The sequence below is a fragment of the Mesoplodon mirus genome, assembly GCF_964341445.2.
Source record: "Mesoplodon mirus genome assembly, chromosome: 7".
Taxonomy (NCBI): Eukaryota; Metazoa; Chordata; class Mammalia; order Artiodactyla; family Ziphiidae; genus Mesoplodon; species Mesoplodon mirus.
In genome coordinates this window covers 37,750,110-37,762,382 of record NC_138983.1, presented here as the reverse complement: position 1 = coordinate 37,762,382, position 12,273 = coordinate 37,750,110, and the positions used below count along the sequence as shown (strand labels likewise).

Here is a 12,273-nt window from a genome sequence, read left to right as displayed (position 1 = left end):
TCTGATGCATCTGAGGAATTACAAGAAGGCCAAGTGTCTGGAAGGGAGGGAGAGAAGGGAACAGTAAACGAAGTCAGAGAGCACAGCCAACGTATCAAATACAATAGACTATTTAGAAAATGAGAAAAATAAGAGAAAAAAAAAACACCAAACCTATCAAAATGAAACTATGATTAAATCAAATCCTGGCTGCTTTATTATTCTTTCCACCAATGATGACTGCTCTTTTTACTATATGTACTCTCTTTGGTACTTTTACAAAAAAATCCATGTAAACTGTACAATACTCTCCTCTGAAAATCAATAAAGTTGAATTTATCTAAAGAGGACTTACTCGCAGTCGTATAAGAGGCTTCTCTGGCTGTCGAGAATTTCCCAGACGTTCCCGTTCTGCATTTTCAAGCATTTCTTCAATCTCAAAATAAAGATATTGTCATGTCTAGAGGGAAGAGGTACTACTGGCTGGCATCTAGTGGTTGAGGTCAGAGAGGACTTGTAAAAACCCTACAATGCACAGAACAAGCTCCCACAACAAAGTGTTACCCAGTAAAATGTCAATTGTGCCAAGATTGAGAGACCCCGGGCTCCCTGACTAAGCCAAGACAATCCATTCATTTTCCATCTCCCTGGCCTCAGAGATTGGGTTCAGGGACAAGTACATGACCTCAGTCCAGGGAAACTCAATGCTAGGGGTTTATTTGGAACTACTGGGAAAAAATGATTCTTTCAGCTGTAAGGACAATGTAAGTCTGTGGGCCACCACGTGAAAATGCCTTCTTTATAGCACAGCTTAAGACAGAAACCATCAGACTGGGTGGCACAGAACTAGACACAGAAACAGAGAAAACTACTTAATTTGAGTTTCTGGATCTAGTCATTCTGAAACCAGCAAACTCTTAAACTTTCCAGTTATGTGAGTTACATGTTGCTAGTAAGCTGTGACACTGGGCGAGTTACTTTATCTAAGGTTCAGCTCCTCTTTCTATAAAATGTGTATGGTAGACTCTACAGACCTATAGCATCATTCAGTGGATTAAATGCAAAATGCTGTCAACAGTGTCCAGAATATATACGCCGCCAATGAATATCAGTGATAATTATCATTATCATTATCATGATTTTTATAAGAATAAAACTCAAAGCAGAAGAGCCTACACAGCGTAAGAACTGAATAAGTGTCAGTAATTAATGTTATTAAGCTGTCAAATTCCATATTATTAAATGCATTCACCCAACTTCATAGTGGCTCTAGAATTTCTGCAGTGGTTTAGGGATGGCAATCTGCATGGTGGGAAGTATGGCACTTACACTGAAGTGACAAGGTGCATAGCACACATTTTAAGATTTTATTTGGAGGGAGATTTCAGGGTGAAAGGGATGTGTGATAGAGATTATTAGCGTAATGGAGATTATTAGAGAGGCTAAGGCTCTCCTCATCTACCATAACATCCTGCCATTCTCCAATCAAAGCCACTGCCTGCTTTCATTAGTAAAATGAACAGATTATCAAATCAGGATAAAAAGAGAAAAGATTACGTATATGTTTTTGAGAAGGTGGAAAGGATCTGGGAGAGGGGCTTAATTAAACAAACTTTCTTCTATTTATAACATTCCTCCCTCTGGAAGATGTTAGTTTTTTGGGTTTTTTTTTTTTTTTTTTTTTTTTTTATGTGGACCATCCTTAAAGTCTTTATTGAATTTGCTACAATATTGCTTCTGTTCTATGTTTTTGGTTTTTTGGCCACCAGGTATGTGGGATCTCAGCTCCCTGACCAGGGATCGAACCCGCTCCCCCTGCCCTGGAAGGCAAAGTCTTAACCACTGGACTGCCAGGGAAGTCCCTATTAAAAAAATAAAAAAGAAAAAAATTTGATACAACTGAACTCATTTATAAAACAACAGTGGTTCCTTACAGGCTTCATGAGAATGTAACAAATATAATGACTTCTTCCCTCTACTCTACTGAAGTATTTAATTCAAGGTAAATAACCTCTCAACTAAAGTAGATCTCAATGACCTTTATCTAGAAGAATTACCTTCTCCAAGCAGAAGCTTTGTATGGCTTGGGTTACTTTAGGATTATCGGGGTTAAAAATGTCTGGATGATCAGCCAGAACAACATCCTCCATGAAAAACTGCCGCACTGTGTGGAGAGGAATTTTCTGCATGTTCATCTTCCTTCCTTTAATACGCAGCAAACCAACGTGTCTGAAATGAGTAGGGAAATGAAAGCATAGTCACACTGTAAACTTCCTCGGGAAAATGTGCACATCAAAACTATCATATTTCTAAATTTCTACAAATTATTTATAAAATCACACCCTTAAAAAGTGTTTTTAGTAATTTAATCTTAATGTTGTATCACAGGAAAAAACTTAAACATTCTTCTTCCCCAAAATAAAATCCATTCATACATCATTTTTCCTACAGCACTCTAACTGAAAGTTTAATTAATAAAAACATTAGCCTTGCATTGGCCTAATGAGCAGCAAAATCATTAATACCATTGGGATCTTCTCCTGTTGAAAATAGCTTAAAATCTGGGCAAACAGTAAGACTGTATTGAATGATCAATCTTTATGAATAAATCTATCATATAAATAACAGCATCATCAGTACCTTGAGCCTATGAGATGGTTAGACTATCATAGCAATTTTTTTAATTGATTTAAACACTATAATAATTACTCACTTCTTTACAGCTTCTCCTGGGGAAAGAGAAGTGACCACTGAGCTTCCAGGTTGTGATACGTAAAAGAGCTGTTGTTCATTTTTGGTTGGAGCTATTTTACACTCATGTTCATGGCCCCAGATAACAAGATCAATGAAGTCATCCAAAAACTGTTCTGGAATGAAGTTAGTACTTCCGTGTTTACTCCTATGCCAAGATTTTTAAAAATAAATTATTATAAATGTCCAGAGATATAGAAAAACTTCATAATATGTAAGTCTGTATAGATCTTTCTTTCTCCATTAACTAAAGGTTTATTGCATCCCTTCTATATGCCAGAAACTTTCAAGGGACTGGGGATGCAAAGACAGTACCTAATTCCTGCCCTCAAAGGGTTTACAAACTTGCAGGACACAGACAAGTAGAAGCCTCAAAAGCGAAAGCAGTCAATTCTACATACAGAGGCAGATCACTAAAGGCTTTAGAGAGGAATAACTCCCCCTATGGGAAAGTCAGAAAAGCATGAGCTCTAAAAATAGTAAAAACCTATAAATTGGTCTGAGTGTATACCAGAGTACAGAAAATGGGAAGTGAGTTTAGTCTAAGCTTTGTAAAATAAAGTCAAAACTCTAAATATGTTCCATCATTTTTTTAATAACATGTTTCTTTTACTGACTATAAAAATAATGAGAATGTCAGTCTTACAGAGATAAGAGTTTTCAATATTAAATAAAATATTGCATGAATATGTGATTTTCAAACTCTCATTTATACCTTGATTAGCTGCTATTATTAAAACATATGTGAAAACCCAAAGAGAGGAAGACAAAAAAAAAAAGTTTTCCCTAATACTGATTTATATCACTGAGAATTTAAGTAAAAGTGTTCAAATACTTCAATCAGCATTCACTTAAGGCAAACTGACATTCATTCATTGAACAAATATTTACTGTGTGTCTACTATGTGTCAGGTTTCCCAGGTCTCTTCTAAATACTGAAGACATAGCAATGAACAAAGTCCTTGCTCATTGTGGGGGAAATTAGCAATAATACAATATGTTTACGTATATGCATACACACACACACACACACACACACACACACACACACAATATATAAATATATAAATATATAAAATATATATATATATAAAATATATATATAAATAAATATATATAAAATTTGTCAGGTAGTGACAGGTGCTATAAAGAAAAATAAAGGGAAAAATTACACGGAAAAGGGAGGCTACTATACAAAGGGTGGTCAGGGAAGGCATCTCTGACAGGAGACAAATGAGCAGAGAACTTAGAGGAGGGATCAGGTGTGCATGGGAAGAAAGTCCTAGGCAGAGGGATGAGCTGATGGCAGAGGTGCTGACGTGGGAAGGTATTCAGTGAGTTCAAGAACAGCAAGGAGACCAGCGTGGCTAAGCAGAATGAATGCAAGGAAGAGCAGGAAGTGAAATCAGAGAAGCTCATGTGTCTAGGAATATTTATGTAAAAAACGTTTTTATGTAAAAAACGTTATGATCCTATCACAATTACTGAAGAAATGCAGAATAACTCAAATACGACATGATGTAACTATGCTTTAATGGAGCACTGGAAAAGGGAAGATTATGCTGGTGGGCTGACTCTGATTTGTGACCTAGAAGCTGATCAAAACATCTTTGTGGAAATATTTTGCATGACAAAATTGCTCAGGGTTTACCTTCTTTTGCTGCAAGAGAAAGAAACTGGTCCACATATAGAAACAAATGGAAAATTAAGTAAAGTGTAAAAGGCTGAAGAATTCTCGCTTAATATGAGAAAACCTGTTTTTTATAAGACCCTGAAAACAGTAACAAAAGAAGTACCTAAGAATGCAGAGGATGACAAATGAACCTAACAGCATTACAAATAACCTCTTATAACCACAATGAAGGGGTAAGGGGAAAGGAACTGACCAAAGTAACTTGAGAAAGTGGTGTTTTTGACTAGGTATAGTAAGGCTAAGAACTAAAATAACATACAAACACTGTACCCTAGCTGGCAAATTTGTTTCTCACAGGGCTATGGGTCAGCAATTTTGAAATTACTTTGTTATATCAACCAGTATTGAAAAAAATAAGTAAACATACCGTAGATAATACAATCGAGGTTTCTAACTGTTAGAGAAAGAAGTCACAAATAAGAAAAGACAAAAATGAATCCTGTAGGGCTGGATTCGAATCAGTATGAACTCGTGCTGGTTTTTTTTTTTTTAACACATGTATACATACAGACATGTATGCATGGATTAGTGAATATACATATATTTCTTTAACTCTAGTCATGAGGGCTAAGAGACCCACAGTAGCAATAAGCACATTTAGTGGCCATATCTGGGTTTCAAAATACCACTCTCCAAGAAAAGCAATTAGGGCTCCTTGGAGAAGTGGTTAATTCCAGGGCTTGAGGAGAAAAATATAAGATGAGCCAGGAGCATCTTGTGGTACTAGAAGGTTAAGGACATGCTCAAAAAACAAAAAGGAGGAGGGCATGTTGAAAGGACATAGAAGCCAATATAAAAAAGCTCTCAATGGTCAGAGCTGAAACAACCTGAGCAACAAAAACAACATCAAAAAATTAAAGGATTGGATTATAACTCAAAAAATTAAATAAACATCCTTGAGTCCACAATAACATAAATAAATGAATGAATGAATAAGTAAATAAATGAGAAGGGACAAATTTTCCTAACAGAAGAATTTCAATCAATAATTATAAAAAGAATGAGGGAGAAAAATCAGAAACACCACCACAGTATTAATTGCTGGAAACAAGATCCACCAATGGATGCTAAAATTTGTGGGCAAAAGTTTAAGTTGAAACAGGATGTTCACATAGTCTCAATGTATTTTTCCCGAAATATTTATTAATTACAAAGTAGAAAATGGGACCTCTACGGGGAGAAACCTGGTCTACACCACCTTAATTGAATGATCAAGATTATTAACATCACCAGTAACCAGCCATACCAACATTATACTACCCATTCCCCTTACCAATGCTGCCATTCCAAACTTTCATTCTGGCTTGGAATCGCTGATAATTGTTCCTTCTGACTTATCCCTACCTTGGGAAAGTACAAAGTGTAGCAGAACTGGAAAGCCCTCAGCAAGAGAAGGAACAAACTCCCAGTTTGTTATATGGAGACCACACATATCAAAACTCTGGACTGCTCCTCCTTTAACTCACACTGTTTATTCAAGAATATACATAAGGCAACATAAGACTGCCCCCTAAAGCCTTTCTTTCACCAAGTACCAGTGATGGGTAAGTACCAGAGTATTCTGCTGTCAATAAATATCTGTTCAATAAATAATAAATTATATAATCAGGCTCCAAACCCCTTTAGATTCTTCCTTAATAACTTCTCAGCTTTGTCCCTTACATATCATTCTCACTACCATCACTGTACCATCTCACACTTTTTTTTACTATAATGAGCACATAATAAATCTTGCTTCTTCAAATCTCTATTCCTTTCAATCAAACCTACACCCTGACAACAGATTAAATTTCTTAAAACTACTAACAAAAGAAAGTTGATCTAGCTATATTTAATATTCTGGAAAAATACTTGTATATATGTACCAAGAAAAATCTATAAGAATGTTCCTAACAAAAAGGTTTAAAAAAGCAAAAATCTGGAAATAACACAAAACACTCACTAAGAGGAGAGAAAGCTGAACTGTATACATCAGTGAAAATTAATTACACTTTTAAGCATCAAAATGGATGAATCTTAGTAACATAATGTTGAACAAAATAAGCCAACTGCAAAATATGAAGTATGGTGTTCCAGTTATACCAAAACTAAATAAAAAATACTCATAATGAATGTGTATGTGATTAAACAATAAAGAAAAGCTATGGACAAATGAAATAAAAATTGAAGATAGTTCTTCCTCCGGAGTTTGTGGAAAAAGATGTGGTCAGGGAAGGGCATGGGGTAGGGTACTGGTAATGTTCCACTTCTTTCTGAATTTAGAATTATTCATTTTATGGTTCTTCGTATACCTTATCCATATGCTAGAAATATTCTTTGTAAGTATGAATATATACTAAAAACAATTTCAAGATGCAGTCACACTATGCATATTGAAGTCTTGCCTGATCCTGCACTGACAACTTTCAAAGCATGAGGAGCAGTTTACTGAAATAGGTAAGCTTGGAAACAGAGATCTGGGGAACCTCAATACTTGACTCAAAAATTTTCAGAGACTACTTTTACCTGTTCTGATGAATCACAAATAAGTTAAACCAAGAGTTCCCATCTTCTTTTGGTCTCAACATTGTTACTTTTTTGTTGACGAACATTCGATACAGCCTTTCATCTGGAATGGATCCTGAAATGGATATTACATTATTTTAAAAGTGGTTTCTTACTCGGTTTTAAAAAACGAATATGTTTTGCTTCTAAATTATGTGCTTCTCTACGTATTTCATTTTCCTATTAGAGAGATATTTGAAATCTGATATCATTATTTACAAATGAACGTGTTCCAGGTTCATGCCTGACAGCTGCTAAGCAGTTAGTTGCATTTGAAGAATGTTTTCCAGGTCAAGCATATATACTTTCAAGATCTGGAAAATGTGGAATAAAAATTTGAGTTTTCTATTCTCAAATTCTTATTAAAATTTCTAATAATATTGTTTCCCACTCTCCCTTTATTTATTCTAAGTATATATGTACTTTTGATTTAACATATACATTGTAAAATACACAGGAAGAGATATTACAGGGGATGAGATTAAAAATATTTAAAAATAATTGTCTTATGTATATTATGTTTTAAATAAAAATACTGTGCTTTTTAATAATTTAATGACTTTTAAATAACTCTTCCTATTCCCCAAAGGATCACCTTAGTCTAGTGAAGGAGGCCAACAAAAACAATTAAACATGAAAATTGCAATTTTAAATATTATAAAAGGGAAAAAAGTCAGGATGCTAAGACGGGGATTATCACTGGGAGGACAAGGTTGCTACTTTATGGAGTGATTAGGGAAGGCCTGGGAAGAAAGGCCAACACCACATAAGTATAAGAGCTAGAAGAGGTCTAGCATCTAAAAAGAATTCCTCGTGTGGCCAATGAAATAGATGGTGGCATGCAGAACATATAACTGGAACAAAAAAGCCAAGACATAAAAAAAATGCAGGGTACTAGAAGGTTGATCTACTTGGGTGTCGAAGCACTGAGAACACTGACAAAATTGGAAGGTAGCCAAGTAAGAAAATTGAGGGAATGGAGAAGGCAGTTTAGCCAGTTGGCAATTAGCTTCAAGGGTGTTTGCAGGCAGGAAAGGAGGTATCAGTAGGAAGCAAGGAGAACAGTGACTTGCCCTCCACCCCTTCTGCCCTAAAGCCCATAAGAGGCCATGAGAGAACTACGTGGGACACAGTAACCTCAGGGGCCACTCAGTTTCACTGAGGGTTAGAGAGTACAGGCAGCATTCAGAGACTGACGAAATGAGGGAATCTGCTAACTAACTAAAAAGAGCTCTAGAGTATACAGAGCTGGGGTGAGAGGAGTGGGTGGAGGGTAGAGACAGAGTCCAGTTAAGGAAAACAGAACAGGATGAGATGAGAGTTTGGGAGAAAATAGATGACTGAAGCAGTTTGCTTCTGGCAGTGACTGAGGCATAATGGGATCTGTCCTTAGTCTGAAAGTAGGAGGATCAACCATTTTATGCAGATACGATCCCTAACGTTACAGTGATTAAAATACCTGTTAGTAGTTTTTTAAAAAAAGCATATTCCACTTCCTGCTCTATCACTTGCAAAATCAGACATAATTCCTTGATCTCATTTTCCATATCTCTAAAATATAGATAACCACGATGCTTTTCTACTTGTTGGCAAAATTATGAAAATTGGGCAAAGACTATAAGCTTCCTAGAGAAGCTTCCTAGAGAAAGTATTTAAATAAACCATCCATCATAATTATTCTTTAAAAAACATACACAGGGGCTTCCCTGGTGGCGCAGTGGTTGAGAGTCCGCCTGCCGATGCAGGGGACACAGGTTCGTGCCCTGGTCTGGGAGGATCCCACATGCCGCGGAGCGGCTGGGCCCGTGAGCCATGGCCATTGAGCCTGCGCGTCCGGAGCCTGTGCTCCGCAACGGGAGAGACCACGACAGTGAGAGGCCCACATACCACAAAAAAAAAAAAAAAAAAAAACATACACAAAGAGAAATGAAGTAAATAAGATTTTCTAAGGCTTCTATTATACTAAAGTCACTCAAAAAATAATAAAACCTATGTAGAGGCTACAGCGTGAAATTTTTTCTCAATTTCTCTTGCGGTACTTTAAGGTTGGTTTAACGTGAAGTGTAATTTTTATAATACTCTATACACAGCAAAATCAATAAAACTATTGCATCCATAAAACAAATCAAACTGAACATAATCCAAGGAAGACACAAAAAATAGCCTTTGAATGCACTCTAAAAATAGTCTTCCATTCATATGGAATAAAGCCTAGCAAAAACAAGCTTTTACCTACTGGACACTAAATAAATTGAAGATAGTAAAGCTGATAAAGCAAATTTTCTGAGCACTGTAGATGATAGCTCTAGATTAGCACTGTCTAATAAAAATATCATGTGAGCCACTAAAACGGGCCAAATATGTAATTTTAAATTTTCTAGTAGCCATATTAAAACAAGTAAAAGAAACAGGTGAAATTAATTTTAAGATATTTTATTTAACCCACAATACCAAAGGTATTTTACATTTTTTTCTAAGTCTTTGAACTCTGATGTGTATTTTATACTTATAGCATATCTCAATTCAGACTAGCCACATTTCAAGTGCCCAGCATCTACATGATTACTGTATTGGACAGTGAAACTTTAGAACTTTCAAAGACTTCCAAGATATCAAAATGCAGTTTTTCTAATTACTGTATAAATGCTAATGTTCAGGATTTTTATCTGAGTCTAAAAGAAAGAAAAAATAAACAGTAAATAGATACTAAAGGAAAAATATTTTTCCACAAAAACTGCTATTAAAAATAAGTATCAGGCTTCCCTGGTGGCGCAGTGGTTGGGGGTCCGCCTGCCGATGCAGGGGATGCGGGTTCGTGCCCCGGTCCGGGAAGATCCCACATGCCGCGTAGAGGCTGGGCCCGTGAGCCATGGCCGCTGAGCCTGAGCGTCCAGAGCCTGTGCTCCTCAACGGGAGAGGCCACAGCAGTTGAGAGGCCGCGTACCGAAAAAAAAAAAAAAAAAAAAAAAAAGTATCAAGGACTATTGGTGCTTATAAAATACTAAAAAATTTCTACCAAAAGCTTCCTACATTTTTTTAAGTCACCCATAAGGAATAATTAGATTTGCCTCACTTTTCCCCAAACAGCAGCAAAGTTAACTCCAGAATTTGATTTCCTAGCTGCTTAAAATTTAAACATTTATTGACATAAATAGTAAAATAAAACCATCTTACCTAAGCCATATAGAGCAATTTTTGTGCTTCCTTTTTGAAGCAAAACCGGACTAATGTCTATCTTCTCCACAGACATTGAACGTCCAAAGTGATTTACAAATCCAGCACAACTTAAAATATCCAGGGCGCAGAGTGCATCTGCCTATGCAAAATATTTTCAAATAATATAAATGTATATCTAAAAACAAGTAATCTGCATATCATATTATTACTTATTAAAAGTATATTTTATATAGTAGTTACAAAAACCTACATTAGGATAATGTCTTCTCAAAACAAAATTACAATAATAAAAGTATTCACTATCTTTTATCTATTACAAGTGACCCACTGCAACTGGAATCACATGCTAAATGCAGTTAACATTTCATCAAAACTTATGATGTCTTGTCCACTGAAGAATAAAAAACAGCCATGAAATCAGTGCCTTGTCATATTAAGCAGACCTCTTAAGAGGTGAGAAAAAAAAGACTAGCTATGTAGTGATTTATAATACATTAATGACCAGATAAAACAAAAAGATATTTTGAGATTATTTTAGGACCCCTATTATTAAAGATCTTCCTCGACTTACAATGGGTTTAGGTCCCAATAAATCCATCGCAAACTGAAAATACTGTTAAGTCAAAAATGCAGTTAAAGCACCTAACCTACAGAAAATTATAGCTTAGCCTAGCTTACTTTAAACATGCACAGAACACGTACATTAGCCTACAGTTGGGCAAAAGTATAAATACTTTTACAATAAAGTATGGAGTATCTTGTGTAATATACTGAATAATGTACTGTAAGTGAAAAACAGAATGGCTGTGTGAGTACAGAATGGTTGTAAGTGTAGCAGCTGTTTACCCTCATGACCATGTGGCTGATCAGGAGCTGTGCCTCGCTGCCTTTGCCCAGCATCACACAGAAGTATCTTCCCACGTATCGTTAGCCCAAAAAAGATATTCAAAATTCAAACTTCGAAGTGCAACTTCTACTGAATGTATATCCATTTCGCACCACTGTAGAGTTGAAAAATCTAAGGTCGAACCCTCATAAACTAGGGACAGTCTGTACTTTCATATCAAACAGAAAATAAGATGATCTAATTTAGATTTAAAACTGTTCATGAAACCCTCATTTCCTACAGGTGAGATTTATGTGATAAGAGATACAAAAGCCCTTGGTAAAGTGTAAAGCATTATACAAATGTTAGGTGTTTATTCCTCCTTCTGGTTACTTATTGTTAACCTTGGCACTTATGAAATAAATGTGTATGTCACATGCCATTTATTATTCCAGATTTTTAAAAATTATCAAAAAAGCAGTATAAAAGCTTATATGAATGATAAAAAGTCAATTTGAACTTTTGACTCAATTTGACTACAAATCGCTGGGAAGAAGTGAAAGAATGCTTTCCAAAGACAAACTAAACTGATTGTTTCTAAAATTTCAACAAACTAAGAACCCAATAATTACCCCCGTAGGATCATCATGATTGCCATGAATACTAAACACAGGAATTGAAATGTTGAGATTGGCATCTTCGTAGTTAACCCATGGAAACCTTAAAAGAAAAGAAAGAAAGAAAGAAAAGCTTCTGTAAGAGACAAAAGCTGTTTCCCCCGTTATCCTCCTCCAAAAAATGAATACAGTTATAGGCAAACTGGATGATCTTAGCTGGCAAATGACCACTAGTTTGGAGCTTTAATAAAATTAAATCCTAGGCAGCAGTTCATTTCAATTCAAGTTTCAAAAGATCTCAAAGTACTACACTTTAAAAGAAAACCATACAAATATATGATGCTTATGAATTGTATGAAAGATGTGAATATCTGATTAATAGGAGGTAGGCTTTCAAAATTTTGAAAGCCTTTATAAAAGGTTTTTATTTGTAGAAGTGGGAGGGGAAGAAATATATCTACTCTGGAATCCAAAAGACCTAGATTAAAAACTCCAGCTCTGGGCTTCCCTGGTGGCGCAGTGGTTGGGAATCCGCCTGCCGATGGGGGGGACGCGGGTTCGTGCCCCGGTCTGGGAGGATCCCACGTGCCGCGGAGCGGCTGGGCCCATGAGCCATGTCCGCTGAGCCTGCGCGTCTGAAGCCTGTGCTCCACAATGGGAGGGGCCGCAGCAGTGAGAGGCTTGCG

General features: G+C 36.1%; 1 protein-coding gene across 2 annotated transcripts in view; it reads right to left on the bottom strand.

Moving 5' to 3' along the window:
- The window catches only part of MRE11 (MRE11 homolog, double strand break repair nuclease), a 70,929-nt gene that overhangs the window by 42,952 nt on the left and 15,704 nt on the right, over positions 1-12,273 (bottom strand). For both annotated transcript variants that reach the window (XM_082628621.1, XM_082628622.1), the window contains exons 5-10: positions 11,603-11,690; positions 10,142-10,283; positions 6,929-7,043; positions 2,693-2,878; positions 2,037-2,208; positions 335-415 (exon numbers count right to left, since the gene is read on the bottom strand). In XM_082628621.1, coding sequence (XP_082484747.1) covers positions 335-415; positions 2,037-2,208; positions 2,693-2,878; positions 6,929-7,043; positions 10,142-10,283; positions 11,603-11,690 — 784 coding nt within the window. The remainder of the gene's footprint in view (positions 1-334; positions 416-2,036; positions 2,209-2,692; positions 2,879-6,928; positions 7,044-10,141; positions 10,284-11,602; positions 11,691-12,273) is intronic.